Genomic DNA, 21595 nt, shown 5'->3' on the forward strand with positions numbered 1-21595 from the left:
AATGATGCTGGCCAGTCACCCAACATCAATGACTGCCAAATTGCCTAAAAAGGAAGCTTACCATGCCCGATCGAGGATCAAAGTATTCCCGAACCCGCGTTCCGAACTGATCCCTGTCCATCATGTCAATTCCACGCCAGAGAATTGCATCAAATATGGCGACGCGATTCGCCCAGCAAACCTGCCTAGCATCTCCAGACGATACGGGCATTCGCATCTGACTTTGGGCGACTCTCAACACGGCATCCGACAAATCATGCTGCAGGAAAGACTCGACTGAATCATTGCGATCGCGGCGGGAGATCTACCATGTTTACTTTCTGCCCGCTCCAGGGCGCTCTCTCGGAGTCGCTCGCGTCGCAATCTCTCTTGGAGCTCGATGGAGGGGTCAAGGTGCTGGTTGATCTGGGATGGGACGAGTCCTTCAGCAGCGATAAGCTCGAGGAGCTAGAAAAGTAGGCGCGGACACTCACTCCCGGGATTGCTCTCGCGAGAGGCGGCAGAAGCCGAGACGGAGGCAGTCGAGCTACCAGAGCTAACATGAAGCTTCTAGACAGGTTCCCACCCTCTCACTGATTCTCCTCACACATGCCACGGTGTCGCATCTTGCCGCATATGCCCACTGCTGCAAGAACATAGCTCTCTTCACACGCATCCCCGTCTATGCGACTCGGCCCGTTATCGATCTCGGCCGAACCTTGACTCAAGACCTCTACTCTTCCACTCCCGCGGCCGCCACGACGATTCGCCAGAGCTCGCTCTCCGAGACGGCATACGCATACTCACAAACCGTTACCACGGCACAGAATCTCCTCCTGCAATCTCCTACGCCCGAAGAGATTGCGCGATACTTCTCTCTCATCCAACCGCTCAAATACTCACAGCCCCATCAACCTCTCTCCTCGCCGTTTTCTCCTCCGTTAAATGGACTGACCATTACCGCCTACAACTCCGGCCACACCCTTGGTGGTACGATATGGCACATTCAGCATGGATTGGAATCGATTGTTTATGCAGTCGACTGGAATCAAGCTCGTGAGAATGTGTTTGCTGGAGCTGCTTGGCTTGGTGGCGCCGGAGGCGGCGGTGCAGAAGTCATTGAGCAGCTGCGCAAGCCTACAGCTCTAATCTGCAGCTCTCGCGGTGCAGACAAAAACGCACAGGCCGGTGGTCGTGCGAAGCGAGACGAACATTTAATCGAAATGATTAAAACGTGTGTCAGTCGGGGCGGCACGGTCCTCATTCCCGTAGACTCAAGCGCCAGAGTCTTGGAGATCTCCTATCTCCTCGAGTATGCCTGGCGGACTGATGCTGCAAATAAAGACGGCGTTCTCAAATATTCAAAGCTGTACCTAGCAGGCCGAAATGTGTCGAGCACCATGAGATATGCACGGAGCATGCTGGAGTGGATGGACAACAATATTGTCCAGGAATTTGAAGCCTTCGCAGAGGGGCAGAGGAAGGTCAACGGAGGTAATGAGAAGAAAGAGGGAGCGCCGTTCGATTTCAAATACTTGCGACTGCTGGAACGAAAAGCCCAAATTACAAAGCTTCTAAGTCAGAATATTGAAAACGGAGAAACACAGGGACGCGTAATCCTGGCCAGCGATGTTAGCATGGACTGGGGATTCTCCAAGGATTTGGTAAAGGGTCTAGCCAAGGACTCTCGAAATCTGGTCATTTTAACAGAGCGACCCAACTTGGCCAAGGATGATGCTCCCTCCATTTCCAGGACATTGTGGGAATGGTGGAGAGAGAGAAGAGATGGTGTTTCTACAGAGCAGGCCAGCAGCGGAGACAGCCTGGAGATGGTCTACAGCGGCGGTCGTGAATTAGAGGTTCGCGAAGCTCGTCGTGAACCTCTGGACGGAGACGATCTCGCCATCTATCAGCAGTGGTTAGCAACTCAGAGACAGCTACAGGCAACTCAGCAGGCCGGCGGAGCAGGTGCGCTGGAAGCATCTGCCGATGTTGTTGATGATGCATCTTCCGAATCATCCTCCGACTCCGAAGACGAAGGTGAACAACAGGGCAAAGCTCTTAATGTGTCTGCTACAATGGGCCAAGCCGGCCGTAAGAACGTGGTTCTCAAAGATGAGGACCTTGGTATCAATATTCTGATCAAGAAAAAGACAGTTTATGACTTCGATACACGTGGTAAAAGGGGCAGAGAACGCTCGTTCCCCATGGCCATCCGGCGGAAGAGGAATGATGATTTTGGCGAGTTGATTCGCCCAGAAGATTATCTGCGGGCAGAGGAAAAGGAAGACGAAGCCGTTGACAGCGCCCAAGTCGCCGCAGAAGACGACAAGCTTGGCAAGAAGCGCAAGTGGGATGATGTCGCCAAACAGGCAGCCGGTGCCAACAAGCGGCCCAACATGAACCGAGCGCTCGCAGCAGATGATGCCGATGCCATGGACCTAGGTGATGGAGCTGCCGTGGACGAACTGGACTCAGTTGAGGATACTGAGCCAGAGGAACCCACAGGCCCATGCAAGTTGATGTATACGACGGAAACAGTGGCAGTTAACCTACGGATTGCCATGATAGACTTTAGTGGACTGCATGACAAGCGAAGTCTCAATATGCTGATTCCCCTCATCCAACCACGAAAGTTGATTCTCGTGGGAGGCACCCGGGAAGAGACCACAGCTCTCGCAGCAGACTGTCGGGCAGCTCTAGCATCCGACGGAGATCGCTCTGTGGATGTATTTACACCAGAAGTTGGCACATGGGTGGATGCCAGCATGGACACAAATGCCTGGGTGGTGAAGCTAGCCGATCCTTTGGTGAAGAAACTCAAGTGGCAGAATGTTCGGGGTCTAGGCATCGTCACCATCACTGGCCAACTACTTGCCTCAGCCCTTGCTCAAGAAGCAGACGGGCAGGCGCACGACGACGTCGCCAACAAGAGACAAAAGACGGAGCCGTCGACATCTACAGCCGTTGCCCTTACCAACGCAGCGGACACGGCCACGATGCCGACTCTGGACGTCCTGCCCGTGAATCTCATCTCCGCAGCCCGTTCAGCCGCCCAATCCCTCCACGTCGGCGACCTGCGACTTGCGGATCTACGCCGCGCGATGCAGGGAGCAGGTCACTCGGCCGAATTCCGTGGCGAGGGTACTCTTGTCGTGGATGGCTCAGTAGCAGTCCGCAAGACAGCTGAAGGACGCATCGACGTAGAGAGCGTGGGCCTGCCGCTTGGTGGCAAGAGGAGTACACTGTATGAGGTGAAGAGGGCGATATACGATAATTTGGCCGTCGTGGCTGGTGCATAAAGGGACGGAAATTGACTTTTTTTTTTTCTTTTCTTTTCTTTTCTTAAGCAAAAGGTAGACTTGGGAGGCATTATATGTACAGACTAACTTTCGGGGCTACATGAATGGGAACGGGCCATGTGTATGATTATTTTATAGCCTGCCATCAATACTAGATGACTACCAGATTTGGCCTTCTGTTCTATCTGGCCTACCGTATGTGAAGTTATTATTACATGGCTACAGATACAAGTGTATGTTGGACATATAGTTAGCAGCAGTCAGCTCATACTACCCCTTAGTCTTACGTCTACCTTGTAAATAACTTAGTTAGTCTGAGCACCTCCTTATTTGAGAGTATCTTTCCCTTACATCTTGGACAAGAAACCTAAAGAAGTATTGACCACATGGAACATCAAAGAAGCATGTTAAGCTTCATATAATCCGACCTCTTCACATCACCTTCTGCCGTTGTAACCAGTACATCAAGCGCAAGTCACATAACATAAAATGAGAGAGAAGTTGTTGGAATTGTCCCGCTGCCTAGCCAGAAACTATCTACTCACTATCTGCCAATACCTGTTGCCCAGCATCTAGAGATGGATTTATCCCAGATACATGGGTGGGTTTTTCAGTTAGTCAGAAAGCCCAAGTCCCATCAGCCAAGCCCTCACAATTCCCCTCCCAAAAAAAAAAAAAAAAAAATACTTTTTTTCGTTTTTTTCAGTGGTTTTATCCATTTGTCTCCCCTCCACCCGCCGGGTACTCTGACATCTATCAATAATCGTCCAAAATATGTGCGTTAAAGCTATCGTTGTCAAGGAACGGACGAATAGACTCGTCAAAGCGTGAGCTGACAAGATACAGAGTACTCGACCCACCAACCAGCCTTCCAAAGCTACCCTTGTTTCTTCCTAGGACGACACTTCAAATGTGCATGGAAGGTTGACTTCCTCCAAACCTTCGTCATCAAGGTTCTGTTCGTCCAACGTGATGAATCGTCAAAAAAAAGGTATCATAAGCCGCCTCAGGAAGCACCTGACCGATCCTTTCAACAGAAAATCGCAACTGCTCTCCTCCCAAAATGCAAGGAGCCAGCACAAAAATGCTGAGAAAATAACCAGGTACGCCGTGATGCATGCCTCTCCCGATCCCAGCGTCTAATTACGCCAACTCCATAGCAACAAGTTCTTCCCCGCTGCCCCTTGGGAAATGGTATTCGCCTCGCTCCATCTTACTAAGTTTCCGGATTCCCAGCTTGTCCGATCCCTTCTTTCATTCGTCAACGCTATCAGTCATGCAAAGAACAAGAAGAGAAAATGACTTCCAGAGCCGATGGCAGAATGTATAATGTTGACAAAAAGGCGCCGCTCAAAGACAGAAAAGAAAGAAAGCTGAAGACGATATAAACGACGAGCTCCGTCTTTTGGTAAAAAGCATAGCGTCTCTCTTTTTTTTTCCTTCTCGTATTTGTTCGCGCGCTTTGTAGAGAGAAAAAAGGGAAAAGTCGAATCAGGAACCCTCCTCCCAATGAACGTGGCGTGCTCAGAGTTTCATCAGCAATCAAGTCCGGTTCGCCGTTCCGCTCGTGCGCCAATACTCGTGCGGATAATGTACAATCCAACAATGAAAAACTTTGCCCCAAAGCCTTACAGAAAATCATGTTGAAATCAAAAAAAAAAAAAGAAGGTAATAAATAAGAAAATAAAAAGAAAATTCAACCCCTGGGACCACCATCCACCTACAACCTCTTCAAAATTAAGGGGTGAAATAGGTTAAGATTGGGGTTCTCGCGGTGGCTGACCACGACCTCGACCGTTGCCGCCGCTGCCACCACCACGGCCACGGTATCCACGGCCACGGCCACCTCGGCCTCGCCCTCCATTGAATTGCGAGTTGACATTCTGCTGGCCGTTTTGAGTCTGCCAGTTTCCTTGAGCCGGCTGGTGGTGGGTTGGTTGGATCAGAGCCTGAGCAGGGAATGACTGCTGCTGAGGCAGAGCACCCTTTGGAAGGTTCGAGATGGGACGAGGAATGGATTCGGGGTTTTCGTAGACGTAAAGGCTCTTGTCGATACTCGCGGGGATGGGCTGGATTTCTGTACCAAGATCCCGTTCAATGTTATACAAGTTGAAGCGGTCGTCCCAGTTGATCAGATTAATGGCCAGGCCGAGGTGACCAAATCGACCAGATCGACCGATTCGATGAAGGTAGGTTTCGGCATTCTTGGGAAAGTCAAAGTTGATGACGACATTGACGGCCTGAATGTCAATGCCTCGGGTGAGAAGATCGGAGCAAACCAAGTTTCGGCAGACGCCGTTTCGGAAATCGTGGAAAACGCGGTTACGGGCTTGCTGCTGCATTCTAGCATGGCTGTAGAAGCACGAGTAGCCAAGTTCGGTGATTTTCTTAGCCAGCAGCTCAACACGGTTGGTCGAGTTGCAGAAGATGATGGATTGGTTGATTTGCAGCTTGGAGAAGAGGGTGTTCAAGCAGTGGACTTTCTGCTTCTCTTCGACAAAGGCGTAGTACTGAGTGATGCCTCGCAGGGTGAGTTCGTCCATGAGGTTGATTTCGTAGGGGCTAGTCATGTTTTTGTCGGAAAAGTCCTTAACCGAGAGGGGGAAGGTGGCGGAGAAGAGCATGACCTGTCGGTCCTTGGGGTGGAATTGGAGCAGCTGCTCGATGACGGGGGTGAACTCAATGGAGAGAAGCTTGTCGGCTTCGTCCATGATGAACATGGGACACTCGCTGAGGTCCGCGACGTTCTTTCCTGCAAGATCGAGGATTCTGCCTGGAGTACCGACCACAATATGGACGGGCTCCTGTAGACGGAGGATATCATCTCGCAGACCAGTACCACCAGTTGTTACCATGACGTTGATGCCGAGATGCTTGCCCAGCGTCTTGCAGACTTGTGATGTTTGCATAGCCAGCTCGCGTGTGGGGACGAGGATAAGACATTGGATCTTTGAGACTTTGGGGTTGATGCGTTCCAGAGCAGGGATGACGAAGGCTGCAGTTTTTCCAGTGCCGTTCTTGGCTCGGGCCAGAATGTCCCGGCCAGTTAATGCAACGGGGATGGCTTCTTCTTGGATTGGAGAGGGCTTTTCAAAGCCGGCTTCAAAGATTCCCATGAGCAAGTCTCGCTTTAGCGCAAAGTTCTCGAACTCGAGGCCCTTTGTTTTTGTGACATCCTGTCATCCAACAAGGAAAAAGTACCACAGCATCAGCCATCAATCGAAACATTTATTAGCTATCAGGCACAAGAGAAGAACAAACCTCTGTCTGTTGTCTGGTGTCTTTGGCGGGAATATTCAGGTTCTGCTTCCAGTCTTCATTCCGAGGAGGAATGCCGTCGCTAATTACCAACGTAGAGTTAGCAAATGGGTCAACCCCTCTACGCTCAGCGAGACCACGTCTCCCGTCTCCCCTGAGCAAGGCAAAAAGCAAAATCCTAACCTTAACTGAGTGTTTTGCAACTGATCTGCTAATTGGCTGGCCATTGTTGGCTGATTCTAGACCTCGCGTCCGCGAGGTGAAGTCTTTTTTTTATTTTATTTTCCTGATCGTGCGTGGAGTGGTTCGACAGACCGCTGCAAAGGACAAAAAACCTGCAAGCGGAGAGTGATTTGCTTCTTTCGGTCTCGAGCCCGGGGGTGTAAGGTCGAGGAAGTCGGAACCTGTTCTTGGAAGAATGGGACGACTTTGGGTAGCAGCGGAGAGAGAGGGCAGTTCAGTGATGAAGGAGCCCGGGCTGTTGATGTTGAGCGTCGACAGTGTGATCGTCGTCTATGAATTATTTGTGGCGCGAGGGCCTAGGATCGCATGGAAATGGTATGGAAATCTGTGAGAAATGGGAAGAGAGAATTGGCGAGAGAGGCTCGGGAGTCGAGGCAAAAGGCAGATGAAGCAAGCAGTTATCAGAGGATGCCGGTTTGGTGTGAGTCACGTGCCGGCGGGGCTGCCTGAATGGCTTCACCCGTTAGACTTTCAGCTCTGGACAGGACAGTGAAAATGGGCGCCTGCGACTTTCACCGCTCTGGGAGAAGCAAACAAAGAGCCCTGGAGTGCTATAAAAAGCGCCAGAATCCAGAATCCAGAATCTAGAATGCACGGCTAGAACCGGGATCAACAATATGACATGGCAGTTGAGAGGTGGGATTAAAGTACGAGCACTGCACAAAGATAACGGCAGCTGCATAGTTCCCCTGTTTTATCCGACTGTCCATCCCTGAGCGGCTGCATCTTACCCCAGACGATACAAGGGGAGTGCCTTAGTGCCTCGCTGCTGGAACATACGAGAAGTAGAAGATGCCATTAGAGAAGGAAGGGCCATTGTGGATTCAATGTTTGTATCAATGATAATAATAGAACAATTTAATCCATACATCATGGCCTATTTGCCAATGTAGCCGCCCGCTGTACAATCAGTCAATAGCAAACAAGAACAAACCGCCACCATTCAGGGGCTAACACTAAAACATCCACTGTTCTGGTGCGTGGCTTGCCCTGACAGGTGTCTCAGTAAAATCTCGATTCTTGGGTTACCTTAGGTACTTGCTTACTTGCCTACCTAGGTACCTAGGTATGTAGGTAAGCGAGGAAATGATCAACTCTATGATCAGGAACACCTCAGAAGCAGTCATCAGATTAAAAGTTTATAAAATGAAAAATAACAAAGATCCATAGTTGCTTCAATTTCAGTCATTCAATCTATGATATGATAACTACCTAGACACAACGAGCCAGTCCTGTTATAAAGGGGCCCTAGAAAGAGGCAAGCAAAAATTATCCCCAACACTTGGGAATATCTGTTCGTACAAGTCATATACAGTTTGACTCCAGCACTTCCATCCTAATCTCCCTCTCCATCTGGAAATCTTATTAAAAATTCTTCACATTCTTCTCCGATTTTCCCCCTTTTTACAACTTCATGCCCATAGCCTTGGCAACTCTCAGAGATTGCCTCATGCTGAGATCCAGCATAATCTCCTCAGAGCCACCAGGGATAGCATACGCACGAACATCACGGTACAGACGCTCGACCTTTCCGCCCTGGCCGCCACGGGAATAAGACAGACCGCCAAAGATCTGACTGGCCTCACGGGCGCAGAACTCAAAGGTAATGGTGGACTGAGCCTTGAGACTGGCAATGGGACCGCCGAGACGCAGCATGGCCTCGGTCTCGCCCATCTTCTCGCATTGGTAGACAAGGCTCTCCAGCCAGCTGTACGAGGCCTCGATCTGGCGCGCCATGTGTGCCAGCTTCATACGGATGACGGGATGCTCCATGAGCTTCTTGCCAAAGGTGCGGCGCTTGTTGGCGTACTTGACGGACTCTTCGTAGCAGACGCGGGCGAAACGCAGAGACTGGATGATGATGCCCATACGCTCGTGGTTGAAGTTGGTCATGATGACTAGATGTTTGTGTCAGCGGGACCAGTCACGTCTAATAATCAGGAAATTATGCATTAAAGAGCCTCTTACCTCGGAATCCCTGGTTCTGCTTGCCGAGCAAGTTCTCAACAGGAACCTTGACGTCCTCAAAGGTGATGTAAGTGGTACCAGAAGACCAAACACCCTGGCAATCCATGCGGCGCGTAGTCACACCAGGGCCGCGCTCAATCAGCAGCAGCGAGACGCCATTCATACCCGGGCCGCCAGTTCGCACAGCGGTGGTGAAGTAATCAGCCCAGATACCATTGGTAATCCACTTCTTCTCGCCGTTGACGATGAAGTGCTTGCCGTCCTCGCTCAGCTTGGCCTCGCAGGTAAGGTTAGCCACGTCGGAACCGGCATCGGGCTCGGTGATGGCCAAGCAGATGCGCTTCTCGCCCTTCAGGATACCCGGTGCGATGCGGTCCTTGAGAGCCTGGGAACCGAACTTGAAGACGGGCGGGCCACCGATGCCGAAGCCACCGATGAGGTTCCAAACGAAACCGCCAGAGCCTGTCCGTGACAGCTCGTCCGTCACGATCATCTCGTGGAAGAGATCCCACTGCTCGGGGGCGACCGACTTGACGCCCGAAGGCACATACTCGGTCGGGTACTTGACGCCCAGGAGACCGGCCAGGTAGCCTCGGCGGCCCATCTCCTTGTAAATCTCCTCAGGCACTCGCTTCGCCTCGTCCCACTCGGTCACATAGGGCTCGATGTCGCTCTCAATCCATTGGCGAAGCTCAGCACGCAGAGCAGCATGCGACTCGTTGAAGTAGGGAGAGTGGTAGTTCTGATACCAACTGGGGTCCGCAAAGGGAATCTGGTCGCCAAACGCCTCCAGAGGCTCAGACTGGTCGTGGCTGCTACTTGAGGCCTTGACAACAGCCTTGGCCGCAGGGGCGGGAGTTGGCTCGGGCTTGGGCTCCTCCTTGGGCTTGGTGTCCAGAGAGCCGACCTGGAGCTTGGCCTTGTACTTCTTCAGGATGCCCTCGTTGTGGTACTTCCAGAACTGCTTCGAGGCGTCCTTACCGGCGACTCGCTGCAGGATCTTCTTGCCGCCTGTAGTTCAATCCAGTGGTTAGATGCCGCCATCAAGCAGGGCGGGGGACAAAGGGCGGGAAATGCGCACCAGGATGGTCATCTTGGAACGTGGTCAAATCATAGACGTCACCGTCAATGGTGATGTACAAGCTATCAGGCTTGTTGTGCGACGCCACGTCGCCCGCTGTGAAGATCTTGGCCATGATGGTGATATAATGAATTAATACTATCGACAAGACAATAAAGGCGAATGAAGAGGAGAAAAGGAAAAGGAAATCTCGTATCACGACACACCCTCCGCCGTCCCCGTCCGGTATTTAACACAAAGCCCCAAAATGTCCATCGGCATTCCCTCAATCACATGCTTGGCCAACTGGTCAGCGCGTGGTCTCCCAATCGCACCAACCAGCGGTCCCCAATCGCGCTACGCATCTCCAGTCGCTTTCAGCTTGGCCCTCCGAAGCCACTAGGCTAGAGACATCTGCCTTTCCCCCCAAAGCAGCAGTCAAACGCTGACCTCCGGATTCCTCCCCCACAAAAGAACCACATGCCACTCCGCAGATCCTGGGCGTCCCCGGTCCCTTGAATTCCTCCAGCAAAAAAAGCACGTCTTAAGTCCGTTTTCCTCGTCCAGCGTAAGCTTCAATAGCACATCCATCCCGAGCATGTGCCAGCGACGCCCCCCAATAAGCCACCCCCGGCATGTGAAAAAGACACTTGATGTCATCCCCCCGACGCTGCCGCGGACCAAACCCAAACCACACCTGACAACCTCGAAAAAAAGATGCCGAGGCACATGTCAAACCCCCCGTCCGTCCATCCTAATGCGCCCCATCAGAGTCCGTTTCGTGCCTGTATTTTTTATTCAGGCCATTCAGGAGCGTGGCATTTCCATCCGAGAGCAATCTCGTGCTTTTTTACTTGCCCCGAACCCCAAGGATCTCCCCCATATCGGCTCTTTCCCCCCACGCATCAAATGTGGTTGGAGAGCCTTTCAACCGTTCTAGAATGGAGCATGCGCATGCATCCGGGGATGAGACACTGGGCGGAGATGATTTTCCGAGCGGTGGACTTGCCTAGGTGAATGCAAATGATTCAAGTGGTTTCCCCTATTGTTCGAGCCCACTCTTTCACGGAAATACTCCTTCGTGGATCAAAGTGGCCGAATGCAGCCGCCACATTTGCTGCTCAGAGCAGCTTTCAACACAAGCCCTTTAGCATCCAGCAGCAACACATGCAAAGAGAAGCAGGTATAGCAACATGGCAACACATGACATTTTATTTTTTTTTTTTCTCTTTTGCTTTTTTTGCTAATTCAACCAAAGCTCATCTGCTCTGTAAAACAGCCCTTGGCCTTAATACCAGATGTAATAGCGTAAATATCCTCCCCCACACGCCGAGAACTCCATGCTTCTGCACTCCTTAAAGCAAGCCAAGCCATGAAAATGTCCCTACCCTTGGGTTCCGGTACCAATGCCGCGCGTCCAATGCTTCCATCTACACGTAAAGATGGTTCCAATGCAAATTTTATTCCATTCCACCTTAACTTTTTCCGACCTCCTTGCCCCACGCCGAATCATGCGCCGCCACGAGGCTTTGCCTTGGCTGCAGCCTTGTCCTTCTTTTCCTGCTTAAGTTTCTTCTTCTTCTCTTCGTTCTTCTCATCTAGCTTGCGCTTATGCGCAGCTTTTTCCGCGTCTGTCTTGGGGACCGGCTTGAAGAATCCTTCTAGACGTGCCTGTTGTGAACTCTTTAGGTTCTTCTCCAGTCGAGCGCCTCCACTACGAACGCGGTCCTCGGAGAATCCCTTCTCGGTGACAAGGAATTGAACCAGTCCCTCCATGTCAGGCTTGTCCCACTTGAAATCACAAAGGGGATCGTCTGCTTGGCGCACATCTGGGTTGAAGAAGAGTTCCCGCGCGTCCTTGTAAGGCCAGTCCTCAGGCAAGGTGTACTTCTTCTTGGGGTCTTTTTCGATGGCCTCGACAACCTTCTCCAACGATCCATGCTCTCGGATAAGCTTCAAAGCCGTAGTAGGCCCGACCTTGGGAACTGGGTCGAGATAATCACAACCCAGCAGAATGCAGAGATCAACAAACTAGGAGAAAGCTATGTTAGCAACCACCTGGCTGTAAAATACCCATCAGGTTGCATACCTGGTCTCGCTCCATATTCAATCCCTCCAAAACCTTGTCCAGTCGAATCTCCTGGATAGGCTCCTTTCTCTGCTCGCTGAAAGTGAGATGACGCAACAAAATTGGTGTGTTAAAGCACAGTGTGTCCATGTCCTCACTCGCAGCAGCATACACCTTTCCAGCTCTAGCAAGCACTGCACACTGCGCCTCGGCTTCAGTCGGCGCAATAATGTATGGGATGCCCATGAGCTTAAGCAATCGCTGGCACTCGGCATTGTGTTCTCTCGTTACTCGAACCGTCCGCCTGGAAAACTTCTCCACATCCTCCGCGGTACCCGTCTCTTTGGCCTCTTCAAGGCCTTCTGTGGCCTCCTGCTTGCGCTGGAATCGCTTGGCCAGCTCACCAGACTTGAGCTTGGGCGGCGCGCCGTCGAAGACGTAGAGGGGCTTGATTCCGTTGTCGACCATGCGCAGCGTACGGTAGAACATGCCCATCAGATGCGACGTCGTCTCACCGCTGTCGTTCATGAGCTGCTGGCCATCGGATCGAACTGCAATCAAAAAGCTGTAGATGCTCATGGAGGCGTCCTAGATGCATATGCACAGTCCGTTAGCAATAACACCCATTGACAATGGGAGCTGCGGCAGGTCGCTGACGCACAATGGCAACTTTGCGCCCAAACTGATTCTTGATTTCGCCTTCTTTTATGGCGTCCGGAGCCTCCTCCTTGACAATCTGGAATAGCTGCTTGATACCCATGATTGCGGCCGAATGGTAACGGTGCCAAAGCCAATTCCCGACCGAGTATTGAAAGAAAGAGAAAAGGAAACAAAGAGAAGGAGTTTGAACGCTGATACGAGGTCCCTCTAGCTCTCAACCAGCCGCCGAGATTCTTCAAGCCCTTCTTTTGCAGTCGTGTGGTTGCCTGAATAAATGGAGAAAACGAGGTCAGTTAACAGCAGGTGAGGGACGCGCTGAAGAAAGTGAATGACGCGCCCTTTCGCGAAATCGATAGCTGGGATATTTAAGTGGTTTCCACTTTTTCCAGGCCAGCGCGTCACTTTGCCGTCGTTCTCCAAGATACAAAGCAACACCCAATTACGCCATGTACCTAATAGCTAATAGTAGACAACAAAATAAAAAGAAAGGGAGTTACAACAAGGGTAAAATAACTCATTCATTAGGTAGTAATCTTAACTTGGTACTCAGTAGATTCCTGTACAACTGAGAGCTATGTACTCCGTGACTGCAGGTAGAGTCACATCCATACGACACCCAAACCTGGGGTGAATCAATAAAATAGGCACTCTCATGCATTTCACGGTATACAAATTAAAAGCAGTAGCTAAAGCAGATGCATATCAGAATATACAAGGGCTGTCAAAATGTCTCGACGGTCACCACCCCCTAGCCAAGGCAGCTCGCCCCCCGCCATCTTCAACAGCCAGCAACCCTCAAGACAAGCAAAAGCCCGCCCCAAGAAGCAGTCAACCGTGAGCGGATCGCAGATAGCAGGACATCACTCAGGCCAGGAAAGCAAATGGTCATTTGATAAATCCCTTCCTCTCCCTCCCGTGTAGATGCCATCGAGTTGGAATGTTTGATCTACCGCTCGGAATACAGAGCAGTCAAGGATGAGTCTCGCCTTGCGCTCCACCTTGCCGTGCGGAAAGTAGGTTTTCCTTTGCTAAGGAGCCCCCTATTCAGTCACATGTAGGGAAATTATGCGAGGACACGAGGACACATGCACCGCGTCATACTTGACGGACCTCAAATCAGATCGAGAGTAAAACTCGCGGCCAGGCACAATCTGTATGCCTCTCGGGCCCCTAAATATCCTATTAGTTCGGGGGGTATCGTACACTGCGTCATCCTGGCGCATTTTCATGAATGTCATTTGACAATGCCGCTGGTATTCCTGTTCTCATCAGTCACCTGAAAATGTCTAAATAAAATCAGTCCTCCTCGAAAAACACCTTCTTCCTTCCGCTGCCTCTATAATCTTCCAAGTTGTTCAAGGCTTGGTCAATCTCCATGATGTCGAGCATTTCCGCTTCCACATCTCGAGTAGTGAAATCAGCGCTGACATCTGCCGCTGCGCTCAAGGTGTCGGCGAATCCAAAGCCGGCACGCGCCCGAGTTGTCGGGGTTGGCGCATCATCCGACCTATCACTTGCTCCGTTCCCATTCCCGTTTCCATTCCCATCAAGCTCGTCTCTGGTAGACGGCTTCAGCCTCAGCGTTCCGGGCTTCACAGTACTCAGGTTGAAGGACAGGCTTGCCGATCTATCCGGCTTCCCGTGAACAATGATTGCCTCCTTATCATTCCTCGAGAACAGACGTTTCCTGTGGCTAGCAACAACGGCTCCAATCTTTCTTCCAGGACCATCTTCTCCCTCTCGCACAATGACTATCCTCGACTCTCCTCGAATCAAAACATCAACCGGAAGACCACCATCATCGGGAATATCATCATCATTCTTTGACGAGTCTGGGATTAGGCCAACTCCACAGCATCTTTCTCCCAAAAGCCCTGTGGTAAGGTCAACCAGCTTCACCATTCTGGTAGGTTGGGCACCACTGAACAGGTTAACTCCACCGCCAGATCCTCTTCGAAGTTGTGAATCCCAGAATCTTAGCACTCCCGGAATGACGCAGACATGCTCTAAACTTCCTATCCATAGAGCCAAGCTTTCGTCTTGGAGTGCCTTGCCGGGGGTGTAAGGAAGTCCGATAACCTTGACACCGCCGCGGACAGCGAATAGCCGATCAACACTTGCCGCGGTGGTAGTAGCCAGGGTTGCAGCGGCTTGTTTACGGGTATGAGGCGTCATCGGCGCAAATTCACCGGCATGCTTCTCCTTCTGCTGCGTCGCGATGGTGCGAAGGGAGCCAGTTCCTTCAACGTACCCCGAAACACTGAAGGCAGTCAATGCAGCCCCCTGAACACCCGATTTCAATTTGCTTGACAATGCAGCTCCCGATTGCAGCGGTTTTGCTCCTTCAATGTCCCAGATACCCCACATGCCATCCGCCAATAGAGCAAAGACTGCTCGGCCATGTGCTATCCATGCAGCATCCAATATCGGCTTTCGTGACGAAGATGTTTTAGTAAATGGTTGATATAATGAGAGAAGCCATGAGCCTTGGGTGGGGAAGGGGCCGCGGGCCTCTGGGTCGGGGGGCAACGAAGATTGCGCAAAGTCATATATCCTTACAGCATGCGGCGATGACACCGCAAGGAGCTGGGTTGTATTTGTAGGGTTAAATGAGATGCTCGTCAGGGGAGCAGGTAGGAATTCGCTTTGGAAGGGCTCGACGGGCCGCTGGGAGGGTGACCTGTTGTCCAGTGCAATATCCCACAAATGTAAGACACCCGATGCCTGTCTTGAGAAGGCGGCCACCACAGCTCTGGAAGACTTGCTTGATGAATCGACACTCTTTGGGGCAACCATAGTGATGGCCAATCCCTCGCTGTGTTTTGTTTGGCCACCGAGAAGAGTCAGTGACTCGCCCCAGGAGCCAGAGCCAGCTTTTCCAGCCAAGAGGTCCGCTCTTAATTCTGGCCTTGCCTTGCTTTCGGGCGATGGCGGCGTCAGAGGTAGCGTGACAAGATAGACATCATTTGTGGCGCATGAAACCGCAAATACCATCTTTTCGGCCAAGATTGGCTCGCCATTAGAGCCCGCCTCAGCTGATGAGCAAGGTACTAGAGGCATTACAGCAACCTTCAATACAGCCGTTCCGAAGGCTAGGTCCAGTGTCTGGACAATCTCGGGGTAGGGCGTCTTTTCAACGGCATCTTCGAATTCGGGCTTGTCGACATAGCCTTGGGCAGCTTGTGACTTTGCCGGCGGCTCATCGTCATCCGAATCAATAATCATGACAACATCATCAGTAGATCCGTTTCTCTGCTCCTTCTGGTTTGTCTGTTGTGGCGCCTCCTTGGGGGCTTTGAATCGTCGGCCGCCTCGCCAGACCAAAGTAACGCCGTTATCGTGTCCGTAGATCAGTACGGTAGCTCCCTGAGGAGACTGGATGGGGTATGTTTGGACATCGTTCACGCGGCGCGACAGATTATACCTGTAGTCTCGATATTAGCTCCTTACTAGAAGAGAGGCAAACATTCCAAACTTGCAAACTCACGTAAACTGCGTATTCTGTGCCGTGCGACGGATTCTAGGTGTGGTTGTTGGGGCCATGGCGAAAGGATCTGGTAGCTGCTACACACCCTAAGGTGAGAGCAATAATTTCCAAAGCTCTGATCGTTGGCGCTCAACGATTCTAGTGCATTATTTGTGGCTAACGGATGAATTGGAGGAATCTCAATGGTTTCGGGCGTATTGTATTGGGAACTTTTCTTGACGCGACTTGCCAACAGCAAGGTGAAGCTCAGGAAAATTCGTATCACGTGATGTCCTGGACCTTGGCGACTAACCGTTTCGCGGAGAGACACCTTTTTGTCTAACAAATTCAGTGTATCTCTTTATGATTCTTTCTACTTGTTTTTGAGTATGATTGCCTGTATTATTATGATGTATGATGAGCCAAGATGAAGGACTGTCTGGGTGGTGCTGCATATGATCGTGGACCTGGTTAGCAAGTGTACAATTAGGTAGGCCGACACATTGATTCCACTAAGGCATGAAGACAAGTCCATATGGAAGAAAGTAAAATTGGCGATATTGCAATAACAAAAGTGTAAACACAGAGATAGCCTCTTTAGTCAGAAGTTTACTCAATAACTTCTTCCTCATCAGGCAGTAGGAGTACTTATAATGTGAAGCTGACAGATGATCACCACCATCATTGAGGAGACCAGCAAAAACATGCGTATCACAACCACCAAGAGATTGAATCGTAAGTATAGAAGAAGCTATTTAAGATGCATCATAATAAAAGTTATAGTACAGCTAGGAATAAGGAATGAAAACCATAACGCCAGCAGAGTAAAAACTCAAAGTCCTGGAGATGCTCAAAACCGCAGTGAACCCACAGCAAGATACAGTAGATAGAGAGTCAAGGAAGACAGCGGCTTCACTGGAAAGTGATCTTCTCTTGCTCTCTTTGTTTGGACAAAGGAAATCAATAGCACTCGCAATCTCAATGTATTTTTTTTTTTGGTTTTTGACATGACGTGTTTGGTTACTATGCGCAATCCCTACATACACAATTCCGCCCAAGATCCATCGCCCACGTCCGAAAAGATATAGGAAGTAAACAACACAGGTAGCAACCATATTTTATCTTCTTCTAGCTCCGTCTCTCACACTTGCACACGCCTCCTGGCCTTTATCCCTTTCATACATACACCCGAAGCGTGGATCATGCCAACAGCTCGGTTAATGCCTTTTCCCCACGCCAACAGGTTTATACACAGGAGGTTCCTGGAAATGGGAATTGCAAAATAAAAAAAAATGAAAATGAAAAAATGAAAAAACACGCCAGGCTGAATACACAAGGCGTGTCAGTCAGATAGCCCTGCGTCTCCCTTTTGCTTTCATAAAAGGGCTGTGAAGGTGAGGAGCCAATGTCGCTGCATTCCTCGCTCTCTAGTCGCCAAAATTAAATTGTAAAGTTCAATCGGACACGTAAGGAGTGGACGGCGTAGGGAAGCCGGGGTATGATGTTGAAGATGGCCAAACTCATTCATTTCCCTCCGTATCAAAAAGTCTATCCCTACGCCAGAAATAAGAGGAAAAAAGAAAAGAAGTCAAAACGCCGCTCGGCCATCGGGCCCGGGAGTCAACCAAATGGACATGAGCTACCATCCCGATAACGCCGTAAATGCCCATGATTGAAGGAGATATTTGTAAGTTGAGTATAGGCAAATTCGCTTGTCGTTAAGTGGATATATGGCCATTTGCTCATGCGTTGGTGACCTAGAGAAGAGTTAGCCAATCAGATGAAATTCTTATAAACGAGCCGCTAGCGATGCAACGACATACCCTCAAGATGCGGCGAGAATAATCCTCATTATCCGCAATGCTGCCGTCACTAAGCCTGCGGTGGGCCATGATGGGGTCGAGACGGGAGTCAGTCATGGAGATGCTGCCGCTAGTGGAAGGCGGCTTGGAGCCGTTAATGAAGGCATTGACGGCGGCATTCCGGCGATGCTCTTCTTCGATTTCGGCATTCCGTCTCCGTCTCATGGTAAATAAGGCAGCTCCAATGAGACCACCCAGGACAACAACACCGACAACAGTGCCGGCAGCGATGCCGGCAACGTTGGTCTTCTTCCCGGAACTGGGCGGTGCGTCAGTAGGGGTTGCCTCTGCGGACTGACTGGCAGGGCCCGAGGGAGAGGATGCCGACGAGGACTTCTCAGAGCCCGACGATGTCGTGGAAGTAGAAGAGGAAGAAGATGATGACGAAGACGACGAGGGAGGCTCGTAGTTTGGAGGGTTGATATTGACACCGGTGTTGTATATGGAAAAGAATCCTGGATGTCCAAGGGCACCACAGGCCTCCTGGGGATACGCCGGGCAAGGGAAAGTGCATTTGTCAGTATCGACCTGAGTGTCTTCGGGCGGATAAGCGAATCCGCAAAAGCACTCATCGCCCTGCAGGCCAGAAACGGGGAAGTGGTTGTTTGAACAATAAAGATTGCACGCTCCCGATGAAACGGTCGTGCTCTTGACATCCGTGGCTTGCGTCATGTTTCCTTTAGAGCTCCAGCAGCCCTGCGATCGATAGGCATTCGGCACCGGTGGCTGTACTGGCGGCTGTGTTGGTGCCGGTGTGCTGGCTCGAATGACATGGCTAATGTCGTGGTGATATCCTCTGAGGGGGGTTGCGGCAATGGCCGTGTAGACTTGGGTTGCGGCCACCAAGGCGCCGGAAAGAATTGTTGACGACTTCATATTGATATAGCGAGTGTGTGAAGGAGAAAAAGGCGTTGAAATAAATCGTCGAATCGAGAAAAAACAAAAGAGGCCTACAAAGTCGAGGCCCGTTGGCTTGAACGTTGACTTGAAACAAGCAAAGAAAAGGAACGATTAATATCAAGCTGGCTCCGCCGGGGAGTTGTTGTCAAAGAATAAAGAAAAGAGACGAGACGCGCTTATTCGGCAGGAGAAACGAGTTGTTTGATTAAGCGTCGATTCTGCGTACTCTAAGAAGGGGGATTTTTTCTAAATTCGATGACCAGCTTCGGTTGGGAATGGCGGCGAACGAGGCCTGGGTTGCTAAACGAGAGACTCGACGGACGCCGGTCTGATGGAAGTGAGCTTTTCTCAAGATGCCTGAGCAAAGGCCGACAGCATCTGATTCCTTTGACCCGATGGGCTTTGAGAAACGCTGTCGAGAGTCGGTGTCGTCGGGAAGAAGGAGGGACTGGAACGAGCGTCCTGAAGGCGTGACTTGTTTTGTTGAAAGGGAGAGGAGACGAGAAGGAGAAACGACAGATTTGGGGGGGCGGTCGACAGGCAGGACGGGGGGTGGATGGGCAGAGGCAGCAAGAGACCCAGGTACGTACTGTACTGCCGGATCAGGGAGCTGGGATTAGGCCAGTTGGTGTGGTTAAGGGGAAATTAGTGTGCTGGCTGGTGCGGGTGTGGCCAATGATGGAAGCTGCTGGTGCTAATGCAGGTCGCTGCACGCCGTCAGGTACCGGGTTGGGATACGAAGAGGTGCAGCACCGGCGAGGTACCGGTGCGAGTACGTGTACATGTACCTGCATGGCGCGCATGAGTTCTGGAACCGGTATATTGACGATATATCCATAAGGTTTCTTTGTCTTACCACAACAATAAGTGCCAAGCTACACGCGCACGTCAAGGCTAATATTGTCATACAGCTAACAACGGGCTTATCCAGCGATGTATTCAATAGTTTTGCCTTCAATCCGGTCATCGATATGGAGGCAGAGGTAGTACAGACAGCTGCAAAAATGTAGGGGGGAAGGATTGAAAGCATGGCACCAGCCAGCTCCGGGCAAGGTACCTGTACCTATTGCTTGCAGGTACTGTACTGCCACCGCCCGCGCCGCCAGTGCTGCTGTGCACGGTACATGCCGTCCATGCGAGTACAGTACTCTACCGTACACGCATCAAAAAAAAACAAGCTGGCTGTGATGCTCGTTCCTGGACCGCCTGCCCCTGGCCAAAAGTCTTGTGCTTCGCCTCGGATCCTTGTCTGTTTGCATCGCCCAGCCAATCCCAGCTTCCATGCTGGAATGCAGCAGGCCTATTGGGCTGGCCAGCGCGTCGGCACCCGCCCGCTAGGCCTCTCCCAGGCTAGGCTTGCAAGGCCCGAACCTGTCGCGGTGGCGCCCAGAGACGCAGCAGGCACTGTCAGAGGGAGAAAAAACTTCAGGAACCGCTGCGCTACAGGCTGGGGAACAAGGGACGCGTGGAGCTCCGGCGCGCTCGAGGTAGCGGATACGGGGGCTGTGTCTGCGCGCTGTTACTGCCCAGCGCCAAAATGCGCGCACAAGCCCTAACGGCGTCCCTGAATTGGGCCAGCTATCGGTGTCGCGGATACATTCCCAAGCTCCTGCAGACAGCGTCCGAGTGGCGTTCCGTCCCATTTCCCAACTCCACCTCAATCAAAAGCTCGTCCACACAATGCGACCCTCCATCAGACATTCCAATAATAACGATGACGGACCCGAGCATTGCATCGCATCGTATCGTCCATGTACCAAGCTTGCAGCTTGCAGCGCCCAAACCGCCAGTTCCCGTCCTGCCCGTAGCCGCGCTCGAGTGTGATCCGGAAGACACGGCCATGACGCTGTGTCAAGTCGAGACGCGAGGCAGGCGAATGAGGGAATGGCGGCCCGTTATCGCGCACAGGCTGCGGTGTCCAACGGCCGCTGGCTCTCGACAGGGATCCCGCTGGATGCAGGTTGATATTAAAGGCACAAAGTCGGCTGCTGATGCGTCGTCGTGCGACCAAGGCCAGAAATTCGCGTGCCGCCTAGCGAAAAGAGAGCTGGCAGAGTCCCGTTGGCTCCATAATAACAGGAGAGCAGTGCGTTTCATGTCGTGGCATTATTTTATCCACGGCACACAGCTCGATAATCCACGTTAATCCCGGCGTGTGCAAATGCACAACTCGGGGAGTACGTGTATTATACTGTACTCGGTATGAGGCACCACTTGATTCATCCTGCCGCAGCCACCTCGGAACTGGCGTCGTGATGGTCGCAAAGCTGAGACAGAGCGACCCTCCTTTGTGCCAACTTGCGACGACGATGAGTTCCTTGGCCGCTTCATGTCATCATCTATCCGTGCCCGATTCGCAGAATCCCGCTGCACATCACCGTGGCGAGGCGACGATCAAGATGTTTGTTCCCGAATGATTGGAGGCTGATGCTTCATCCTCTGCTCCAGCATCCAACACGTGTCGGTCTAAGCTAGCATCCAAGTGTCAGTGCCCTGTTCCCTGGCCTTTGCGCAGCCCGCGGCCTTTTTTTTTCCCTTCTCATTCCTTGGCTCTCCTTATTCTTACTCATCGTCTTCTCGAACGATCTGGACTTTCACATCTGCGCCAGGAAATCCTCCTTTGCTAGCAGAATGCAGAGCTGCGGGTCCTCTATCCCCAGGTTGGCACGGCCACAAGGATCCAGTCAACGGCATTTTGCTCGATGAAGCCACAATCTTACCTTCACCGCATTCTGGCTTGTGCCATGCATAGACAATTAGAACTGATACGGTGCTTGCACCGTACACGTACTCATACATGGAGAGTGCTAAGATAGGTGATGACACCTG

At 51.5% G+C, this 21595-nt stretch overlaps 7 protein-coding genes across 7 annotated transcripts; 2 read left to right on the plus strand and 5 right to left on the minus strand.

Annotated features, from left to right (window-relative positions):
• Positions 1-309: 309 nt before the first annotated feature.
• On the plus strand, positions 310-3281 carry TRIVIDRAFT_37526 (uncharacterized protein; the record flags this gene model as incomplete). Its single annotated transcript, XM_014102192.1, has 2 exons — positions 310-455; positions 554-3281. The coding sequence occupies 2 exons, from the start codon at positions 310-312 to the stop codon at positions 3279-3281; spliced, it is 2874 nt and encodes a 957-aa protein (XP_013957667.1).
• A 1754-nt stretch (positions 3282-5035) lies between these two features.
• TRIVIDRAFT_147252 (uncharacterized protein) lies at positions 5036-6766 on the minus strand (the record flags this gene model as incomplete). The annotated part of the gene is made up of 4 exons (XM_014102193.1): positions 5036-5193; positions 5266-6457; positions 6543-6621; positions 6723-6766. The coding sequence occupies 4 exons, from the start codon at positions 6764-6766 to the stop codon at positions 5036-5038; spliced, it is 1473 nt and encodes a 490-aa protein (XP_013957668.1).
• A 1171-nt stretch (positions 6767-7937) lies between these two features.
• TRIVIDRAFT_74083 (uncharacterized protein) lies at positions 7938-9976 on the minus strand (the record flags this gene model as incomplete). Its single annotated transcript, XM_014102194.1, has 3 exons — positions 7938-8680; positions 8751-9761; positions 9832-9976. The coding sequence occupies 3 exons, from the start codon at positions 9944-9946 to the stop codon at positions 8187-8189; spliced, it is 1620 nt and encodes a 539-aa protein (XP_013957669.1).
• A 1343-nt stretch (positions 9977-11319) lies between these two features.
• Positions 11320-12638, minus strand: TRIVIDRAFT_37094 (uncharacterized protein; the record flags this gene model as incomplete). The annotated part of the gene is made up of 3 exons (XM_014102195.1): positions 11320-11841; positions 11900-12466; positions 12540-12638. The coding sequence occupies 3 exons, from the start codon at positions 12636-12638 to the stop codon at positions 11320-11322; spliced, it is 1188 nt and encodes a 395-aa protein (XP_013957670.1).
• A 1196-nt stretch (positions 12639-13834) lies between these two features.
• On the minus strand, positions 13835-16081 carry TRIVIDRAFT_37008 (uncharacterized protein; the record flags this gene model as incomplete). The annotated part of the gene is made up of 2 exons (XM_014102196.1): positions 13835-15962; positions 16026-16081. The coding sequence occupies 2 exons, from the start codon at positions 16079-16081 to the stop codon at positions 13835-13837; spliced, it is 2184 nt and encodes a 727-aa protein (XP_013957671.1).
• Positions 16082-17509: 1428 nt separating this feature from the next.
• TRIVIDRAFT_74082 (uncharacterized protein) lies at positions 17510-19146 on the minus strand (the record flags this gene model as incomplete). The annotated part of the gene is made up of 2 exons (XM_014102197.1): positions 17510-17761; positions 17828-19146. The coding sequence occupies 2 exons, from the start codon at positions 18740-18742 to the stop codon at positions 17747-17749; spliced, it is 930 nt and encodes a 309-aa protein (XP_013957672.1).
• TRIVIDRAFT_64111 (uncharacterized protein) lies at positions 19120-19712 on the plus strand (the record flags this gene model as incomplete). The annotated part of the gene is made up of 3 exons (XM_014102198.1): positions 19120-19348; positions 19470-19538; positions 19678-19712. The coding sequence occupies 3 exons, from the start codon at positions 19120-19122 to the stop codon at positions 19710-19712; spliced, it is 333 nt and encodes a 110-aa protein (XP_013957673.1).
• Positions 19713-21595: the final 1883 nt, after the last annotated feature.

This window comes from Trichoderma virens (assembly GCF_000170995.1).
Source record: "Trichoderma virens Gv29-8 chromosome Unknown TRIVIscaffold_5, whole genome shotgun sequence".
Lineage (NCBI taxonomy): Eukaryota > Fungi > Ascomycota > Sordariomycetes > Hypocreales > Hypocreaceae > Trichoderma > Trichoderma virens.